The 22,915-nt window shown below is 36.2% G+C and overlaps 1 protein-coding gene across 2 annotated transcripts in view; it reads left to right on the forward strand.

Moving 5' to 3' along the window:
* DCAF5 (DDB1 and CUL4 associated factor 5) overlaps positions 1 to 18,492 on the forward strand; it is a 41,966-nt gene extending 23,474 nt beyond the window's left edge. For both annotated transcript variants that reach the window (XM_081313149.1, XM_081313150.1), the window contains 4 exons: positions 626 to 839; positions 7,046 to 7,112; positions 11,082 to 11,209; positions 15,748 to 18,492. In XM_081313149.1, coding sequence (XP_081169275.1) covers positions 626 to 839; positions 7,046 to 7,112; positions 11,082 to 11,209; positions 15,748 to 17,535 — 2,197 coding nt within the window. In that variant the 3' untranslated portion in view covers positions 17,536 to 18,492. The remainder of the gene's footprint in view (positions 1 to 625; positions 840 to 7,045; positions 7,113 to 11,081; positions 11,210 to 15,747) is intronic.
* Positions 18,493 to 22,915: the final 4,423 nt, after the last annotated feature.

A 22,915-nucleotide genomic window follows, 5' to 3' on the forward strand; every position in this document is an offset into this window, starting at 1 on the left:
CCATGTAACACCTCTACTCCGCAAGCTGCATTGGCTTCCGGTTGCCCTTTGGGTGAGATTCAAGGTGCTGGTGATGACCTATAAAGCCCTAAATGGTGAGGGTCCAGGATATCTGAGGGAACACCTGCTGCCAGCATCAAGCTCCCTTCGTCCAGTACGCTCCCACAGGGAGGGTCTTCTCAGGGTGCCGCCGGTTAAAGATTGCCGGCGGGTAACACCCAGGGGGAGGGCCTTCTCAGTGGGCGCACCTGCCCTTTGGAACCAGCTGCCCGCGGAGCTTAGGACTGCCCCTGATTTCCGTTCATTCCGCCGGGACCTGAAGACCTGGCTCTTCGATCTCTCTGGCCCAGGCTGAGAATTTTTTAACTTTAACTGGGGTTTTTATTTTTTCTCAGGGAATGATGTAATCTTTTTAAATTGTTTTTAGCTTTTCTATTGATTTTCTTTTAAATATCCTGTAAACCGCCCTGAGTCCTTCGGGAAAGGGCAGTATAGAAATCTAAATAAATAAATAAAATAAATAAATAAATCCTTGAACACTAATGCTAATGATAACAGAGACCACTTTGGCGACAGTTGACTTGTGGCAGCTCATTTTAATTCATTTTTGTCCCCTGTTTCCTAGTTCCTTGCTCCGTTATGGTGGGAATCTGTCACTTCAGAGTGCCATGAGTGTGAGATTTAACAGCAATGGAACGCAGCTGCTTGCTCTCAGGCGTCGGTTGCCACCAGTCCTTTATGACATCCATTCCCGGCTGCCTGTCTTCCAGTTTGACAACCAGGGTTATTTTAATTCTTGTACCATGAAAAGCTGCTGTTTTGCAGGAGATCGTGATCAGGTAAGGAGCATTAATTCCTAAAATTATACAGTTATACAGAGAGGCATTTTAAGATGTTTTAAGACTGCTTGAGAATATAGTGTAGAACACTGTAAGATTTCCTTGTGTGTAAAACAACAAATCTAGATCAATATAAATAATTTTTAGTGACATAGTTCTCACAGCATGCTAAATGATATTGTGGTTAGTCCTCCACATAAGTTAAATAGTAATTAATGGTGTGTGTGTGTGTGTGTATGATAAAATTGGTACCTCTAAACATATATAGTGAATGATAGAAAGATCAAATTATAGGCATTTGTGGGATGTAGACACAAAAACTCACACAGGGTTGTTGTTGTGGGAAAATTAGGAGGAAGAAGGTGTGTTGGATATGTTCGCTGCCATGAGTTATTTCTAAAAATAATAAAGGTAGGAATAATAATAATAATATGGAAAGTAAGTTTCAGTTCTACTTGAACTATGCTGCAAAAAGTAGTGATATTCAGGAGTGCCATACCCTATCTGTCTGTAAGTCCCTGGTCACAAAGTCTGGTGGGTGACTTTTTCAAGCAAGGGTTAATATATGCCGTATATGACTGGGTAATTTTGTTTTGTTTTGCTTATTAGACTTGGGGCATATCTCAGACATTACATCACCACCCAATCCCCTTTGTTGACTTTATTCTGGTACAGGAGAACTTCAGGAATGCAGAAGTCATTGGTAGCATTCCCAGTAGAAATTCCTGCATTTCTGATGTGTGCTACATGCTGAAAAGCCATTTTAGCTGTTTCTACATTCATTCTCCATAGGGGTCCTAAAAGAACATGCCCTATCACTTTGATACTTAAAAATAATCACAAAAACTTATGTTGTGCCTAATTAAGATTTAGTCAGGATGTCTGTATGTATATGTGGTTCCCCCATTTCCTGCTATATTAGTATTTTATTGAAAAATGCCAAAATTTCTCTGTGTTGACAGTAGAGGGCAACAATGGGCTATTAGTAGATATTGGAAAGAGATTAGTAATCTACAATTAATATTTTATTTAATGGAAAAATGTAATGCCTGTAATGGAACAGTTATGTATAATAATGTATGGATTTGGATATTTCAGTTTCAGTTTTATTTGATTTGTATACCGCCCTTCTCCCTAGGGACTCAGGGCGGTTCACAGGGCATATATAAATAACAATACAATACAATACAAAAGTTAAAAAAAAGATTAAATCAATGCCCAGTTAAAACAGTAATACAATTCTAAAACAACAATTTAAAACCCAAATCCCCCGTCAGGCCAGATATGTTATTAATTCTAATATTGATGAACTTTATAAGGTTGAAGCAGTTTCCTAAGGATCCTAGGACATTACTTATTTTTTTAATTTTTTTATTTAGAAATTGTTAAGTGTGAATATTGTTAGCCCAGCTTCTTTAGAGGAAGGGGAAAAATAATGAAAATATTATTCTTATCATTTAAATATATCAATAAATATATGAAGTAAAACTGAAACACTGATTAAAGGGAAAACTGGCTATTGCAAGGTTATTGCAAGTCCATGCAAATGATCATATTGAGGACACTTCGCTCATTATTGATTTGGTTGAGGTAGAAATTGCAAAGATTTAAGGGTACTTAATAATAGAGATGGCAGCCTGTACTTCAGTGGTTAAAAAACTACTAAAAAACGTCACTGTTTATAAAACTACTATACACGGAAATCTAAACAGAGGTCAGAACTGAATAGCTAACTTGATTTAAGCCACTATTTTACTTTGCTTTTAGCTTTCATTTAACTTAGCTGTCAGTCTTGGATGTACTGTAGCTCTGATACACACATTCTTCAAGCAGAAGTCCCATATTTTAAAGGTGCCACGTGTTCATTTGTTGCCTTGTTTAATCTATCCTTTGCTGTCCAGCTGACAAGGTCACAAGATCTGAACTTTCTATTTTCTTGTAACTGGACAATCAAGAACTCTTAAATAGGATGCTAAAAATGGTTCTTGTTTTGGATGCAGATTTACCTAATTCCTGACTTACTTAGTATGTTGCTTCTATTATTTTTTTAGCATAACTTCTGAATGCAGAGTCTAAATCTGTTAATTACCTCATTCAGGCCACTCAGTCAGCTTGGTGCACAGTTGGCCTTCTTAACATTTGTAATATCCATTCTTCTCCCTGCCTATCAAAGTCCAGGAGAAGAAAAGGCTTCTAAATCAATTCTAGTGTCCTAAAAAAATTTACTTTTCTTTTTGATCTAGCTCAGATTTTTATATAGATTGACTTTCTTTCTGTGAATGAAAGATCTATCTCTGCAGTTTAATCAAGGTTAATATACTGAAATTTATTTTGAATTTGATACTGAAAAGGTTTAATTGTATTATCTTTAATTTAGTGATATACAAATACCTTTTGTTTTAAGGAAATAGAGAAATTGATCACACAAGAATGTATTGTTGAAGGTACATATTTTGCCTCTCAATGTAGAGTGGCTTATCGCTGATCAAATATCAAATAGAGTCCAGGACTTTGGTAAATCCTGAATTCTTAATGTGAGCAGCTATACTGAACAGAAATTAGAATTATTGTCCTTATTTTACTAGCCAGAATGGCACGATTGAGTTTGTTGCAACTCCTGGTTTGCCTATGGAAAACAAAGACATTCCTGATGTTTTATATGCCACAGCAAACTTCTGATTTTTAGTTTAGCTGCTGGTGTTGCTAGTAAGAATGAAGATGGCTAAAAATAGACTAAATGCAAAAACTCATAGCAAATTACAAATTGCTATAATTCTGGTTTAGCATGACATGTCCAGTGAAGTTTATTTATACATTTTTCAGTTTTGGAGGAAAGGATGGCATTAGGACATTTGGGATTCTATCTCTCTCTCTCTCTCTCTCTCAATACCAACAATCCCCATAAACTTTATTTTAAAAGTGATTGAAAAACAGTGGGATCTTTCATTAAGAAAGAGCTAACATGAATAGGAATTTTTTGGGGGGGGAGAATAGAAGAAAGGTAGTTGTCCATAGAATGTTTGATTAACTTTTATAATTAAATATATTTCAACATTTTTACTTTTTGCCTTTCTTCTCAAGAACTCTGTTAATAGTTTTGACTTTAGCATGGCAGCCTTTAGTTACCTTGGAATCCTGCAGAAAATTCTCCATTCTGGGCTAACTTTCACAGAAAAAGAAATCAGGAAAAACGTGGCCACAGAAAAATGGAATTATTTTTTTTTTTTGGTGCTTGAAGTGAGGAGCATAGTTCTATTCTACATTCCATAAAAATGAAGGAAATGGGAAAATGACAGGAGGCTGAATTTTTCCTCAAGCAGATAAAACGTAGAAAAACACTGTTATAAGGTCATACTACTGTACTACTCCCCATATTCTACCAGTTATAAGGTCATACTACTCTACTACCCATATTCTACCTTGCATAAGATGCTAGTATGAAGTTACTTTGGGGACAGAGGTGGGAGGGAGCCGTAAGCTATCCCATGCAACTGCCGTAGGATGGCTAATTCTAAACATTTGAGACATGTTTATTGTTCTGAGATTGATGTTTCATGCCGCAGTTATTAACCACGCCTGGGAATTTCTTCCATCTAAGGCAAACTTCTGAATCAGCAGCTGGTCGTCTGGAAGCCATTTCTTCCCTCCACCCACGGCCTGTTGTTGTTTTTTCCCAGCTAATCATTTATGAAGAACGATTGCTTAAGAATTTTGCTCAGAAACAACTTTTAATCAGTCCAGTGCTTGAATTCACAACTTTACACAGGGTAGCAGAAAAACGATTACTTATCTGACATTGCTAAAATGGGCATACTTTTGAACTTTGGTTGTTCCAAAAAGGTACAACTAGAAGAGTGACTATTGGTTGTAGATAGCATGTAATTTGTTTGTTTTATCAGCTTCTCTTCCTACTCATTTTTCTTCAGGCACAATTCCAAGTGCTATCTCTCCCTTGAGAATTTGCCTGGATTTGAATACCCTTGGGAGACATTAATTTCTGTTATACTACAATTAGTGGCATGTTTGTAAAACTTTTGGAAAGAATCTTCGTGATAGGTGTCCTCAGTGTACCTTCTCACTCAAGTCAGTGTTTCTCAACATTAGCAACTTACAGATATGTGGACTTCAACTCTCAAAATTCTCTAGCTGGCATGCTGGCTGGTGAATTCTGGGAGCTGAAGTCCAGATGTTTTAAAATTACCAAAGCTGAGAAACTCTGGTCTAGCTATAGTTCATTCTCTGCTACCAAATTCTGGACATTATTACAAAAAAATATCTTGGTAGCATTTCTCCAAAGTTACTTATCCAATATACCATTTACTGTTTATCCAATATACCATTTACATAGTTTTTCTAATACTTCTAACAATATTCCTCTTACAAGAAAATCTAAAGTTCTACTTCAAAGAGAATAATCAGTATGTTTAATAAATCTAATAAAAGTGGAGACAGCCTTGGCTTTAAATTTTGACAAGGTCTGGAGTAAAAACTATTTTTTTCCAGAGAAGAATAGCATATGGAATAAAGTACTATAACTCTATATTAAACTACTGTTTAATACTATTTAATCTTCTGTTGAAGCAATAAATATCTAGTATGCTAGCAGTTTCATAGTTCTGCAATGTTTGCAAATTTTTCATCTGTAAGTGCAATTGTGCTTTTCTTTTCTTTTCTTTTTTCTTTTAAGTAGACCAGTAATTTAGTTTAAGGAAATTATGGGTATTAAGGACCTGATAACTTTTTATTCAGAGAATGTACTAAATGAGAGAATTTAGGGGAAAGCTCTGCATAAAAATTAAAGACATCCTAATATTTTTAAACAACAGACTTCATTGGTTTTATGACACCAGTACTATTATTGTATTTTGTAAGATTTATAAGTTATTCAAAAATATGTAAAATTTGTTTGTGCCAGTTATAGCTTGTAAACACTAAATATTTCAAAATGTTGAAAACAGAAGTCAGTCTCCAATGCTGCTGAGCAGACATGCCAGCAAAAGAATTGCTTACTTAGAATTGCTTATATTCTAAGTAAGGCTTCACCATTGCAGAGACGATCATATTTTTTTTTGTTTTATTGGCCTGGGCCAATAGTAATTTTACCAATACGGATGAAAACATGAAGGATATGTCAAGTCCACGTCTAAGCATTATTGACTATAATACTGATATCCCATGAGAAATGTGCTTCTGGCTATTATGTAACACAGCATGAAATTCTGAAATAGAATAGAATAATAACTTTATTGTCACTTTGAATGTACACTAATCAGCATACATTAAAATGAAATTTCGTTGCATTCGGTTCTCAAAGGGTCACCACCTCCGATATACACTACATAAATATGACAAAAATAAATAAATAAATACAGAATTATGCATAAACCTACATATATTATTTGACACAGAGAAACAACATTCTAGTTCGGGTTATGTATACATGTGCATGGCAAGAAAAACAAATCTTGCGAGTTTACCAGACAGATGGCATAGGGAACAAAACTATTACAGAATCGGGTCATCCTGCTGTATATGATCTCTCTTACATTTTATAATATAGTCATGATGGGTTGTAAAATACATTGTGATAACCCTAATTTGGTAAAAAAAATGGTTGCAGCAATTGGGAAATTATATATATCATTATGTAATTTGGATGTAATACAAGAAACAACAGGAAGTTGTTTTTCAGAGACTTCATGGCCTGTCAGTTCATTAGACCACCTAACGCAGTACTCAATCTAACTGTAGTTGAAAATTATAGGCACTGTTCTTAGCCTTGCCCTCAAGCAAGGAATCTTTTTAAGACAAAATATTTATTCTGTCACTGAGCTATAGATCTTCCTGGGAATTCTTTTATAAATGAGGTAATAGAATTTTATAAATGTAACCTGTAGCATATGGAAAGTTCTTGTACAAGTAAAAGTATGGTAAAGAATACCCAAAATAGAATAAATATATTTAGGGAGGCGTTCTCATTATTTCATTGGCAATTCTAAATCAATGTTTATAAGTAGATTTGTAATCTTTTTGTAGGTAACTAGTCTTCACACTGTCAGCATTTAATCTGTCATAATCCTAATAATACTAATTGACCAAAGCACAGAACATGCATTAGCCATGTTATGCAATTAAATTATATTATTATTTTGCATGTATTTTAATGGTCCTTTTCTCGTAACTTATAATATTTTGGTTTCTAATAGTATATTCTCTCGGGATCTGATGACTTCAATTTATACATGTGGAGAATTCCTCCAGATCCTGAAGCTGGTGAGTGTATGGAATCTGCTGAACTTAATTCCCCATAAGAAATGTAAGGAATGTTGTATTTTGGAATTAATGCAGAACATGAGGGATTGATAAGAAAATTATCCATGTAGGTGGGATTAATTTATTAATCTAAAATGCAATAACGGAAGGAGTTCCTTTAAAAGTCATATAGGGGTATTTTACTTTCCTTGGTAAACCTTAGTAAATACATTTTCACTTCCGTAGTCAAAATAACACATCTACAATCTGCAGCTTGTTTGGACTTGTTTTCATTCTAACAAGTTCTTAATCTACTGTTAAACATCAGTTAAGCCAAATGGGTTGTCTCATTTGATATTCTTTTTGTACTCTGAGGAAGCAACATGACTAATAATATCCAGGATAGTTTTGAGATAAAAATCCAGCACTTCCCTGGGGCATTGAAGCTTTATGTTTTCCTTTGATCAGACTGATCAAATAATATTATGTCATGCTTAACCACAAATGATCGGATTTGTGGCAGCAACTTTTTTAAAAAAAAACTAAACTTGAAATTAGTATTTTTTTATGGTGAAGAACTTCTACTGACATTTTCTTTTGCTAACTATTTGCATAAATATAAATTTAGAAGGATATACAATATCTCTCATACTACTGAAGATTTTGATCAGGTAACCTATATATTCTGATGCAGACCATTGCTGCAATCCTTCAGGGCTTTTGTTTTCCATTCTTGTAGTTCTTTTATTGAAAGAAGATTAATACAATTCTTCAGAACTGCAGAGGATGTGTCCATATAGAGCAGACATGTCAAACACAAGGCCCGGGGGCCGGATGCGGCCCGCGAAGTGGTTTTATGTGGCCCGCAAAGCCATCCTGGAAACAGTGAGGGAACGGCCCCCACTGCCTTGGCCCTGGCCCAGAGACCCTCCTTCTGCCAGAGACCCTCAGATCTGTCCCACTCCTGCCCAGGTCCCCATAGGCACCCTTGATGCGAACGATGTAGAGCTGGCCACGCCCACCCAGTAGGCCATACACACTCTAGCCACGCCCACCCAGTAGGCCATGCCCACCCTGGCCATACCCACCCGGCCCCCTGAGGGCAACCACAATGGTGATGCGGCCCTCAATGAAATTGAGTTTGACACCCCTGAGATAGAGTATTGTTCTGGGTAATGCAGGATGTATTTCTATTTTAGTACCTACTTGCTGCATTTGTATCTCTCTGGATTTTCTTTTGTGCCATTGTTTCCATACCTTTTGCTTGCTGATGTTTCATATTTATAAATAATCCCAGATGTTTTAAATTTAACTTTCAAACTGTGTTCAAAAGTCTTCTCAGTTTCAACCTCTTAATTTGAACTACTGACAGAAATATGCTATGCCCTATCGTGACATTATTAAACTAATCAACATTCTGGAACTTATTTTAATTTCTTTCTGAAGTATTTGTCTTCTCTTCCTTTAGCCCCACTCATTTTGGCAGAAACAGCAAAGATTAAAGGGCAGTTTTCACATGATTCCAAAGTGACTGCTACGTGCTTCAGACAATTTATTATGACTGCTGTTTGCTTTTAATGCACAGTATTAAAATGCAGTATTCTGATGTTCAGAACTTTTTTCATCGCATGACTAGATAGTGTTAAAACCATGTGTAAACTAGGAAGACATTCATTCTTTTTGTAAATACAGCTAGTCCTTGACTTACAACAGTTCATTTAGTGATCATTCAAAGTTACGACAGAATTGGAAAAAGTGACTTATTATGACCATTTTTCACAGTTACAACCTTTGCAGCATTCCCATGATCATGTGATCAAAATTCAGAGGCTTGGAAACTGGTTCATATTTATGACCACTTTTGGGTCCCATGGCCATGTCATCAACTTTTGTGACCTTCTGACAAGCAAAGTCAGTGGGGAAGCTGGATTCATTTAACAACTGAGTTACTAACTTATCAGCTGCAGTGATTCACTTAACAACTGAGGCAAGAAAAGTCATAAAATGGAGCAAAGCTCACTTAACAAATGTCCCACAACAACAGAAATTTTGGGCTCAGTTGTGGTTGTAAGTCGAGGACTACCTGTAATAAGTTGAAAATGAGTTGTTTGTTCTTAGCTGAATTTTGCATCATGTTCTTTACTAAAAAAAACACCTGTCTTTCAACTGTAAAGGCAATATACATAATTACAGAATGTATCTGTGCACAGATTTAAGTCAAGAAATCACACAAAGGTATTAAAAACAAAAGTCTTGTTTTTTAGACTAAAAATGACATATACCTGGAGGCTGAGCTTCTCTAATGGAAAATGTATCCATAAAGACTCTCCACTTACTTTTTATTCCATAATAGAGGCTTTCCACTGCTGATACTCACCTGTTACACATGGAAGACAAAAAACAAAGACAGGATTTGCACAATCACTAACAATAATAATAACAACTATAATACAGGAATGACAGTTGAATAGTAGGAGAGAATATTATGTACGTTCACTACCTGAAAAATAATAAAGGCAGGATAATTTTTAAAAAAACAAAAAAGTAGTCTCATTAAAACCTGGGGAGCACTAACTTTTAATGGAATAGTGGAATACCAGACAGGTAACTACAATGAAAAGAATGGATACATTAGATCCTATAAAACCTACTAATTAATTAAATCATGTAAGATTAAGCAATGTACAATATAAAAACCAGATTGTGTCAAGAGCCTGGGAAATCAGGAAATTCAGGCAGTTCAAATGAGTGTAAAGATTTATTGCAAGTTTAAGCTCTCTACAAGAATCTGAACTACTAACAGTCAAAACGAAATTAATGGGAGTTAAGAATAGAAAGGAATTCCAGGTGAGCTGGACTTAGATCTCTTGTGGGCGTGCAGGGTCTCATGACTGATGACATGTTTGACCTCAGGCTCAGCCTGGTCATCTCCTACAGAAAGGCCTGTCAGGAAGCAATAAGTCCCCAGTCAAGGAGTACCCCTATTTCTTATTATCAAATCAAAGAGCCTTGGTGGAGCAGTGGGCTAATGCCTCCTTAAGTAACACCAGCTGCCTGCAATTAGTGCAGGTTCGCATCCCACCAGGCTCAAGGTTGACTCAGCCTTCCATCCTTCCGAGGTAGGTAAAATGAGGACCCAGATTGTTGGAGGCAATAAGCTGACTTTGTAAAAATGCCGCTTGGGGGGGCGAAAGCCCTAATAAGCAGGTATATACATAGAATGAAGGCTATTGCTAAGTACATTGTGCTTTAGATTGTAAGCCGCCCTGAGTCTTCGGAGAAGGGTGGGATATAAATGGGATTTATATATATATATATATATATATATATATATATATATATATATATATATATATATATATATATATATATATATATATATATATATATATATATATATATATATATCTTCATTCACTCATTATTTGCACCTCCTTATTTTTGGATTTCAACAGTATCTTTTTCTAAAATCATGTTCTCAACAACAAATGGGGGTGGGTGGGCTACCATGCTTAACTCATTCCCTCCTTCCTATGACAACAGCATGTACTTCTGGGTTCTCAGCATCAAGAGCAGGGCAGGCCTCTTCCCTGTCTGGCAGTGACTTCTGTTTAACTGCCGCTCTGTCTCTTTGATACCAAATCTAAAACAATCTTTGCATGTTACACAATGTTAGCTTAGCCTTAGATTATAACAGCTTTTATTTTACATATAGAATGAAATGATCTGTTCAAGTAGGTAAACGTGACCCTTGTCAAAGGTTGTTGTATACTGTCATTATGCATTTATTAACAAAGTACACATATCTACTGTCTCATTTCTCTTGATTAAACTGCTGGTGGTGCTGGTTCTGAATATTTCCAAAGAATAATATGGGGGCTGAGGCAGAATGTGGTGCCTGCTTATATTAAGAGGACATATTCCACTAGCAATACAATCAAGCCAATTTATATAAAGTCACCCAATTCTGACTTTTTTTTTCCTTTCCAGGTGGAATTGGCAGAGTGGTTAATGGGGCCTTTATGGTGCTGAAAGGCCACCGTTCAATTGTCAACCAAGTCCGATTTAACCCTTTCACTTACATGATCTGCTCTTCTGGTGTGGAAAAAATTATAAAAGTGAGTTTCGGAGGGTTTGTTTTTTCTTCATGGTCATGATTTTTAGTTTTTATTTAAAAATTGGTTAAGCTTTACGTAGCAGGAGAGACGTGTTATCAGACCGGTCTACAAAAGAGTGTTATCTTGTGGATCCCAGAAAAAAAGCCTTTTCTTCCATGGCATCCACCCTATGGAATATCGTTCCCCTGGACCTTACATTGGCCCTGACCCTCCCAGCCTTTAGAAAGGCCCTGAAGACAGAGCTCTGCTGCCATGCCTGGGGATTCAGCAATGCTGAGCAACTCTGTGTTGAGCAGATGTAGGATGAATTCTGCCACTGATCCTAATATTTCTGTTTTTTTAAAAATAATTATTTTGGATACTTTTTATATATGCCTATATTGATTTTTAATTTGTTTTTATCAGAGAGTTTTTACTTGATGTAAGCTGCCCAGAGTTGCTTAGATAAGATAGAGGCCATCCCCAATCAAATTAATAATGATAAAAATGATGGTAATTGTTTTGTTTTTATAATTAGTGGATTTTTAATATTTCTATGCATCACTTTCGCTCTTAAAAACAGAGCATAAAATATTCTAAACAAATAAACACATTTTGATCTTTCCAAAAATAAATGATCCATAAAGGGTGAAATTGGTCCTGATTCTCTAAATGTTTATTGCTCAACTATGTTATCATTTCTCCCTATATATTAAATAAATAGCTACAAAAATTGATATATATGAAATGTAGCTCAGAAGCATTTGAGAGATTGCTTATGCAAAAAGGTGACTTTATCTCTAGCCATCAGTACCCTTTAATGTTGGCTACATGACAATGAATAAGCTATAAGTAAATCCAGACAAGATGGAGGTGCTATTGGTAAGGGGAAAAAATGGATTGGTGAATTGTGGTGAAACCTGTTTGGATAGGTTTGCACTCCCCCTGAAAGAGCAGATCCTCCTGGTTCCTTTTTTGTCACTAGATCCACAACTAGCAGCTGTGATCTATAATATGCTTTGCACAATTATGCAACGATATCAACATTAATGATGGTTATCCAAGTGTTAATACACCCTATCCTATCTCAACTGCTGTAACATCTTTTTCATGTGACTAATTTCTGTTTTCTAATTTCCAGATAAGTTTCAAAACTCGATTTAGAGCCCATTTTACTGAGGTCATTTTGGCTTAAACTGTAGTCAGTTACAAACTGTAGTTTGCCTGATTGGTTTCTTCTAGCTTATTACTGCTTTCTTACTTGCACTTGCGTATTTTATAACTAAAATCTGTGGCTGTGTGTGGATTATTGAAGAAAGTATATTGTATAGCATTTTATTTTCCAGAATAATTACGTTTATAGCAATTTTTGTCAAAGGAAAAAGGTGACCTCAAAGCCTCTTGAATACTGGATATTGGGATGATTCATTTTGGAATCTTTTGTGCATGAATGTACTTGGTGTAATACAGGAGTTCTAACCTGCGTTCCATGGATAGGTTTCAAGGGATTTGTGAACTTACATGGGAAAAAAATTACAACTTTGTTTTTACTAACCTCTGACTAAAATTTAGATTTTCATTCAATAATATATACTAGCAAGAAAGTAATTTATGGCTTCTAGACTCCAAAAATGTTTATGGATTTCAAATAATCACACTGCTTAAATTATTATACCTTTAAAAGGTTAACGTCTTGTTATTGATTTAACTGGTTAATAAAAAAAGCACAGATTACTATATTATTTGTTATTTGGGAAGAATAGAATAGAATAGAATAGAATAGAATAGAATAGAATAGAATAGAATAGAATAGAATAGAATAGAATAGAATAGAATAGAATAGAATAGAATAGAATAGAATAGAATAGAATAGAATAGAATAGAATAGAATAGAATAGAAAACTTTATTTGGCCAAGTGTGATTAGACACACAAGGAATGATGCCAATAACAGGGGGGGAGTAAAGATAATAAGGATAAATGATAATGCTATAGCCATACTACATGGATAAGTAGACATAGACATTAGACAGTACTGTGAGAATTAGGAGTTCAGCAGAATGATGGCATGAGGGGAAAAAAACTGTCCCTGTGTCTAGTTAGTTTGGCATGCAGTGCCCTGTAGCACTGTCCCAAGAGGAGGATTTGAAACAGTTTATGTCCATGATGTGAGGGGGGCCGTAGATATCTTCTCAGCCCTCCTTCTAACCCACGCAAAACACAGGTCTATGGAAGGCAGGCTGGTTGCAATTGCTCTTTCTGCAGTCTTAACTATCCGTTGGAGTCTGTACCTGTCCTGTTTGGTTGCTGTATCAAAACCAGACAGTTATAAAAGTACAAATGACAAACTCAGCAATTCCTCTGTAAAGGTCTATCAACAGCTCATGGGGCAGTATGAACTTCTGAGTTGATGCAGGAAGAATATTCTTTGTTTTGCCTTTTTAATGATGGTTCTAATATTAAGTATTCATTTCAAGTCCTGGGAGATTATAGAACCCAAAAACTCTACTGCTGTTTTGTAATAAAGCACAACTGGTTTCCTAGATAAAACTACTATATATGATACATTTTATGTGTTTTTTCTCAGGAGAAGTCAATAGGTTTCACCAGACCCTCACCCTTTTGTCCATGTTACAAAAAAGTTAAAAACTAGTGCGCAAAAAACCATCATCTACTGCTTTTGTTGCAGCCTATCACTATTTAGGGGCTGTTCTCAATCTGTTAGATAATTATTTTGAAAGGGAATTTCTTTAGGTTCCCATCATATATCTGATGAGACATAACTATGTTTCTGATTTATAAAGCAATTAAAAGTGTGAAACACTATAATAAAAACTTTATTATCATTTTTAAGACAAAATAACTCAACTATTAGTGGGTCTCAAATTTCTATACCAATCTAGTCTAACACAGGGAAGTGCGGCCTACTCTTTTATAACTTCTCCATCACCTAAAGTCCAAAGATGCCTTTCTCCCACCTTCTGGATTTTTTTTAATGTTACATATATATCCCACTTCTTATCTTTTACTTTTCCAGTGAGTATTGTAGTATTATGCAGATCACAGAAAAGGAGTAAGAAATATTAAAGCATAGAAATTAAAGACCTGAGATGGGGGTAGGAGGGGGGAGAGATAGCTTAATCTAATTTACCTCAGGACTTTTCATAATTGTAATAATTTGTCCCTGAGCAAATCTATCTAGTGCTTATGTTTCTTTTTAGACAGCATAATATTGTAGGTTTGTTTCAATCTAATGTGAAAGAAAACAATGTTAGGTTCCTGCTCTGTGTGACTTTGAATAGTAAATTTGGTTTGGCTTGATGGAAGGATTTTTGTAAAACAAAAATTGTCAGTGATAGGCAATCTTTTCAGAAGAGCCTTGAAACAAAATGGAGTGTGCAGCAAACAGCAGAGAAGACCATAGAGAACTTTTCTTGGAGACCAATATTGCTGAGGAATTTCATCTATTTAAAAAAACTGGTTAAATCTGTAAAAGGCTGACAGCAGGAGGGCAGTGTTGAACTGAATGTTGATGCCAATGGCATTTTGTCAATTGCATAGAAGGAAAAAAGACTAAAGTATTGCTGATGTATATTTTAATGAGAATCAAAATACTCATAGACCTTCGTTTCTATGGAGATAACTATAGAGATAGGCTATCTCTGCTTTTCAGTAGGGGATTATCTAATGTGTACCACATTAGTTCTAATTATAAATACTTGCAGCACTGCTTCTAGCATGTAAAAGTCATTTGAGGATTTCATTCATAATGGAGATACTATGTTAGATTTCATTTCTGATTAACAATCTCAAATGTTCTACACCAAATGTAACTTAATAATTCTAAGTAATACATTTATTGTACAAAATTCTACTTCCTGAGTTAAGATTTTTAAAGAAGGTTTTGTGAGTTAGGATTACTGTAACAAAATAAAATGTAAGAAAGGAAGGATATAAAGTTATAGAATAAAGGTTTTATTTTATAATAGCCATGAAAGTAATAGTTGCACAGTTACCATAGTAAATTTTCTCCTCCTTGGAGCTGAAGAAGTGCCCGATACATTTCTCAGCTTTTTTTCATTTTATAATATAGGAAAGTCTGCAATTACTAAATGAAGTATTTATATGTTATCTCATAAAGCACAATGGTATATTTCTTCATCCAAGTAATGCTAGTTTCCTGGGAAACCAGTATCTTGGTTTGTGCCTAGATTTTTACACAGAATGCAGCTAGGCATTTTTAGCCATTCCTTCTGCACTCTTTCTTTCCCCACCCCCACCCCGTTCCAACAGTAGACACTTATTGCATAAAAATAGAGCCCTGCAGTCTGATGTTTCTTTTCTAGTTTAGGGCATTTTTATGAGTTGTGAATCCTCCAGTTCAGGTAGGGGAAAATATTTTATCTGAATGCACCTATAGAATGGAATTAAAATTAAATTAAAATACAATTTCTCTAAAATCGTTATGACATAAATATACAAGTTGCTTTTTTATTTTTCTTAATGTCTTGATGTTATGTGTGGTAAGGATATAAAGTGACTTTTTCTTTTTGTTTATAGATTTGGAGTCCTTACCGACAACCTGGTTGTACGGGAGATCTTGATGGTAAAATTGAAGATGATTCACGTTGTCTCTATACACATGAGGAGTACATTAATCTTGTGTTGAACAGTGGCAGTGGCCTGTCTCATGATTATGCCAATCAGTCAGTACAAGAGGACCCACGCATGATGGCCTTCTTTGATTCCTTGGTTCGCCGAGAAATTGAGGGGTGGAGTTCTGACTCTGACAGTGACCTCAGTGAAAGTACTATCCTGCAGCTTCATGCTGGAGTAAGCGAACGCTCTGGCTATAGTGAATCTGAGTCCTCTACTTCTCTACATCACTCCCCACCTCATATGACCGAAGAATCTGATGAACCTGCCTATAACTTGGGAACTTTGAGATCCACGGAATCTCCATCACCCAGAGAAACTGCAGTTTCTCGTCAGCAGCGGTTATCTGCACTTAGGAGATACCAGGACAAACGTCTCTTAGCCCTTTCCAATGAGTCTGATTCTGATGAAAACACCTGTGAGACTGAGCTGGATGCTGATCTTTTCCCAAGACCAAGGTCGCCTAGTCCTGAAGAGAATGATTCAAGCAGCTCCAGCAGTAGCAGCAGCACAGAAGATGACGAGGAACTGAATGAGAGACGTGCCTTAACCAGGCAGCGCAATGCTCAGAGACGTAGACAAAGACAAAAGCCACAAAAGGAAGAAAGGACTAATGCAAATGCAGGAAACACAAGTACCTATATAGGTGAAGACCTTTATGATTATCCCCAAATCAAAGTGGATGATCTCTCTGCCTCTCCATCTTCATCGCCTGAAAGAAGTGCTGGAAACACCGAGGTCCGTAAAGACAAGATTTTTCCTTGCTCGGAGAGTGAATCGGTAGATAGGAAGATCTATAAAGCTTTTCGTTGGCTTCATTATTCTTACATGTCTTACGCAGCTAATAAAGATGGTGAATCTTCATGTGGAGGTGGAGAAAGTGAAGGAAGACCAGGAACTAGTAGAAAAGCTCTTAGCGGTCAAGATTCTTCTGTTGCTGAAAGCTGTAACAGAGACATTTTCAAGGATTGTAACCCAGCAGAAAGTTCTATAAATGTTCAAGAACATGAATGTGATAATCAGTGGCAGATGGAAAACCAGGAAACCCTAGCCCAAGATTCTGGGAGTAGTGGATCTATAGAGCATTCTTTTGAAGCTAAGAAGCTCAACGGAAAAGCCATTTGTAAAGAAAGAGTTAATTGCATTGAGGAGTCATGCAATCCACCCGCAGGATTTGTGGAACAGAAAAATAACCAGAATTGTCAAACAACTTCCAGCCACAACTCACTGGCTGTTTCTAAGGATTCGTTTTCTACTCCTGCCAATGGTAATGCATCTGGAAATTTATCTAGAAACCAAACAGATGACAATGAGGATAGGAACACTGACAATTCCTGTACAAACTACAATAATGGCCATATACACTCTCATTCTCCTTACCTTAATAATGGACAGAATTTTGGAGAGCAGGAGGCTCTGGGTCAAGGAAGACAATTACACTTAAATGTCGATAAAGGCGGCAGCTTTGTGCAGACATGCACATCCTTGCACAAGGAGTGCTGCCTATCCGCAACAGACTCTTCCAGTCACAGCATGAGCATGAAAGAGGAGGTTGCTGAATTGCACCCCGCAGACAGTGATGGCTCACAAAACCATGGACGACAGAAAAGGCACAGAGCAGAGTTTGAAGACACAGATTCTGAGAGGTCTTCCTCAGAAAAGAAGTTGAAAACACACACAGTCTGGTTCTGAAATGCTGCATTTCCAACTCTTCATTCCATTCTTCAGTGGGTCTGTTTTAAATTGACAGGGGCTATGTTGTATAAAAAATCTAATCAACTTCTTTAAAATAAGACTGAGTATAGTGTACCCTTACAAGGTTTTGCTCAAGTAAACACTGATTCAGACAGTTGACTTTTTCTTGTGTGATGTGTGGTGTTTGTTCAGCCAGCTACTTAAAGTAGCTATTGTACATTTTATTCTAAAAATATAATTCTTAGCGTGTTAATACTGTGGGGATTTTTTTTTAGTCCGAGCTGAATGATAGGCAAATGACATCCTACTAATGATGCTTTTTGAAGATGGTTTCTGTTTAAGAAAACAGACAAATTTGGAAGCAGCCTTTAGAATCTCTCATGCTTCTGAAATCTTGGAAGCAACTTCATGGTTTATGTATGTGAAGTAACATCAACAGCTGTTATGAACTTGTAATCCATTACTCATATAAGAGGTTTTGTTTGAATAAGAGACTGTTAAGGTAGTATCCATAATGATCTTTTTTTTTCTCTCAAACTAACTTTCTCCCATTATATGGTAATAACAGTAACCATGTTGAATGGATTGAGAAGTAGATTCACTTCCAATTGAAATTTGTTGCAGTATGATCCTGAAGGAGCCATTGCAATTTTTGACCTTCCCAGACTATGCTCTAATTACAAAATAACTTTTATCTCTGTGATATTAACAGCAGAGTCTAGAGAAGATGGTTAGTCATTTCAGAGGAGGAGAAAGATGCATAATGGTGTACCTAACAGAATTTGAACTGATTCTTGAGATTTGATTTTTTTTTCCTTTTTTTAAAAAAAACGAACTGATCTTATTCAGAACAGTTGCCTGACTTGAGGCACCCTTGTTTTACAGTCTTGCACTATATTACACACAGTGCAGATTGATGTATGGTTTCAAATTAAACAAATATTTTTGTCTGTATGGGCTATCTTTGTGTTTTATAGTAAACCTAGAGTGGATATATTTTTATAATAGTTGTATATTGAAGGGAAGAGGTCTGGTAAATTCTTCTGGGACACCAATTAAAACATTTTCTTTGTCAGTTGGCTTTTACATGTTACTTGCCTACTTAATTATGCTGGCTGATATAATCATAATCAGATGAGTGGGAAGGCAGTTGTTTATTTCCCACGTTACTGTTGGGATGTGCAGTTCACTTATGGAGGGGTACCAACATTTCAGTCTGAAATCTGCTCCTTTCAAAATAGGTATTTGCCCTGTTACACACTGCTGCTTGAAAAGATACAAAGGTGGGATTAATTTCAGTATGAACCCTATTTCCAGATGCCCTATATTTATCCATCTATTGCATTTATCTTTGTTCATATCTTTGAAGATATTCAACCATTTTGGAAAAGATACCTGTGTCATTTTTTTAAGGCACCAAGCCCATTAACTGATTCAGAGCTATTACTCATGTCTTTACTCCGCCCCCCCTCCCAAAGGCAAAACAATCGCCCACTTTTATTCATCTTGCAAGTCCCACCAGGTTCGCCTCAATTTACTTGCACAGAAGCCTGCAAAGAATTGCAAGGCTGAGTATGATACATAGGAAATATAGTGTTCTGTTAGATTATGCTAGACTTAAGACAACTGCTGAAGTGAAAATAACTAATTTCTTATTCACAAAGATCAGAGGTAGCCAAATTTTGGAGACACAAGCGTATGTGGAATTTGGAAAGGCTTTTGTGAAGGCTCTCCCAAAATGACCAGCATGACAGAACTATACCTACACTAAACAAAAAACAGCTCTTCCCTGTGGTGGACATAGCAACCATAACACATACCTTTAATAAATATAACTTTAATAACTTTATTTGCTTATGAGAAAACAACAGATTAGACTGATCCCAGCCACCCTATCTAAAAGGCTGTCTACTAAATTTAGTCTTGTTTTTTTTTCTTTTGGCATAGCAGTCATACTTACAAATGAAATATGGCATCCAAGCACTCATCATTTTCACCTTTTCAAAGCCTGCCTATAAGCCTTGTGGAATAGGGGTGGGGAGGAGGAACAGAAGCATTCTTGGAAATAAAGCTGCTGTTCTTTGGCTGACACTTTGAATTACAACATGCTCTTTTCAATTTATTTTGTAATAAAAATATTTTTAAAATTAAGAGAAATGGGGAGTCTAGTGACCAGAAGGGAAGTTAACACGAGTAGATTGGTGCTATACGCTTTATTCTACTTAACCCGCCCACCTCTGGGAACATTCTAGATTGCTGGATCATTGCTATGGACATAAGCCAAGGGTTGTTACCAGAATAAAATGAGATGCCAAATATTCCATGTGTGTATTGAAGTTACTGTGCTAAGAATGAGAATAAAAATGCTAAATTGTTGGACCTTTGAAAATGAATTAAAAAAGGAAATGCTTCTGCAAACCCTTGAACTGATGTTTAACATTTTGTGCAACGTACCTGTTTCCAAGGGTAATGAACTTGGTCTGCTTAGGTACTCCTGCAACAGACAGTTGTTCAGCCAAAAACCCTAAAGTACAAAAGGTATAGAGAATATACTCTAGTTCAAGTACATTTATTAGTAAAACAATAAATTGTGTTTAACAATGTACAAATAGGGAATTTCTCCCCTTTTTAGAAATGCAAGAATGGTGCAATTTGATATTTCATTTGAAAAAGCAACCATCCTGTTATTTGATAACATTAGTAAATAGTTTGATACTAAATTTCTAATCAATAAAATTACAAGCTAGATTATCCTCTTGATAGATACAGTAAATTACATGATACAAACTCACATTCTGAGAATTTGGGCTTATTCGATCTTTATGTTGAAGCATAATTTCTCCCCTTCTCATTTTGACATTGATTGAGTAGTAATTCTCTAGGACAGCAGATATTAGCAAACTCTTTCATATGACCAAGATTTGTGACTTTTCTCTTCCTGCAGAAAATAGCAAAAGAAGCCCATTAGATACACTGGATTCACTTAAGGACCCTATGGTTCACTAAGTTACCATGTGATTTGCTTAATGATCACAGTGACTCACTTTACAATTTGTAGTAAAACAGTCATAAAACTTGAATCAGATAACATGGTACCCTGTTTAGGATTACCTGCATCTAAAGAAAAGTACATATAAACTGCCAAAGTAATTCCTGCAGGAGCAATGTTGCGTATTTAATCTGGAACCAATTTCATCCAGGTAGAAGAAAATAGCCAACTATATATATTTCATAGCCAACTATATATATTGCAGAAATGGTGTGAAAGACTAATGGAAAAATCCAAACTGCTCATGAAATTTAATTGACTTTTACAGTGCTCATCAAAAGATCTTTGAGTATACCAACCTAAATAAACAAACTGGTAGATAAACACAAGTTTTAATTCCATGCAGCTTTAAACACGTCGCATGTACTCAGTTTTTGAACTGACATTGATGCAGCAACATTTGTATGTCACATTAAACAGTGTTGCTGGATTGAAACCAGTTTAGATCCATTAAATCAGGTGTCAAAATGCCGGTCCGCGGGCTAGATGCATCATGGGGAAACTGCACCCACCCCATTGCCAGCAATGGAAAAAAGTTGTGATATGTCGTGACACGTCACATGACGTTGTGAGTTTGACAGCCCTGCACTAAATCAACAGGATATCTTCAGGCCATCAACTGCTGTTTTTTTTTATAGAGTTTGGGTTGAGGATTTGAAAAATTGGACCAGCTCCTCAACCTTCAAGAGAACTACCAATATGATCATTTTCTTTTTACACCATTTCTACTGCCAAGAAACCAAATTGTGGCTTTGGACATTTAAATAAGTTATATTAATAACAAGAAATCAAGGATTGTTTGATTTATATTTCCCTGCTCCTAAAGGCAAAATTGGGTCCCACTGACTTTAGTTGAAAAGCATTTAAGATTCTTGTTACAAGGGGACTTGTTATTTTATGTTCCTGGATCACAAGATATTGATAAAGTGGATCTTTCCATAACTATAGCATTTTCATGAATTGTAGCCTTAAAAGAAAGGAAGGTTGACATGGAGAAGATATATATGCATTTGTTCTAATATATATAGTGGATTCTAAAAAAATATTATAGCAAAACCTAAAATATTATAGCAAAGTCATTCAGAATATGCCCAACTGCCTGATCAAATACAACTATAATCATATTAAAAGGTGGAAATCATTCAGTTTTATGGCAACAGGCATTTAGGTTTTTTTCCTTGCAAATACAATTTCATCATATCCCTCTGGAAGCTTGATCTTTTAACTATATGATGGTTTTTAACAACAAATCATCATGCCCCATGAAATCTCAGCAGCAGTAAACTATGAAGTGTATTTTATCTGTTAAGAGAAGACAGTTATATGGATCCCACAAGTTCAGCAAAAGAAATGTGATTTAGGAACACATAATGAATAGTAGGTTTGGATAATGACTCAGGTTTAATTCTGGAGGCACTTGACAGTAAGGAAGGACATAAGCTAATGAGTTGTCTGCAACTCCTTAAAACAACTTTGCTTTTCCCCAAGGATTGCATGACAGCTAAGAACTAAATCTGAACTGCAACACAGCCCTAATTTAAAAACAACAGCAACCTGGAGCTATTCATGACATTTCTTGTGCCAATCACAGAGGATGCAAAATGTCCAGATGTAGTTTTAATTGGCCAACATCTGGGAAAGAGGTTTGTTTAGACATATCAAAAATCAGTATCTTTTATCATTTTTATGAGCTGCAAATAAATCCCTCCCCCTCCCCCATATTTCTACACCAAACATGTTGGAACATCTATGGCAAGACTGACAGCTGATAACGTTTGTCCACTCTGCAGAACTCAAGGATGTCTTACCAATTATTAGCTTTTTGAAATGAAGAGATGTGAAAGGCTTCCTAAGAAACAACTCAATTTTTGAAAATATATCTTTACTAGATACTTTGGCTGGGATTATGTCCCAGTTTTGTCAAAGTGATGGTGTGTGAAATCCTGACCTGATGCTCCTGCAAAGATTGTCAGCATAAGTAATAAGTGTATTGTGGGATGAACTGATGCATGTGGAAGAGCTTATATCTTATTTAAAACACCTTGCAGAGTTCAAGAATGTTGCATCCTTTTATATTACTGACTACAGTGCTTTTTTTCTAAAAAGAAAAAGGTGCTGGAACTCAGAGGTGCTGTCACTGGGAGCGATGCCGGTGTCTTGCTACGGTGTCGCTACCTGTCGTTTGCACCCCCGCCCCTGCGGTTCAGAGCCACAGGCCGCAGGTATTCCCCTCCCCGCAGTTGCCACGCCGTGACCCGTGGTGAGCCCCACCTGGAGCTGCTCCGAACCCCGACCCAGAGCTCTGTTCCTTGTGGCAGTGGTCTCCGG

The sequence above is a fragment of the Vipera berus genome, assembly GCF_964194415.1.
Source record: "Vipera berus genome assembly, chromosome: 1".
In the NCBI taxonomy this organism is placed as follows: Eukaryota; Metazoa; Chordata; class Lepidosauria; order Squamata; family Viperidae; genus Vipera; species Vipera berus.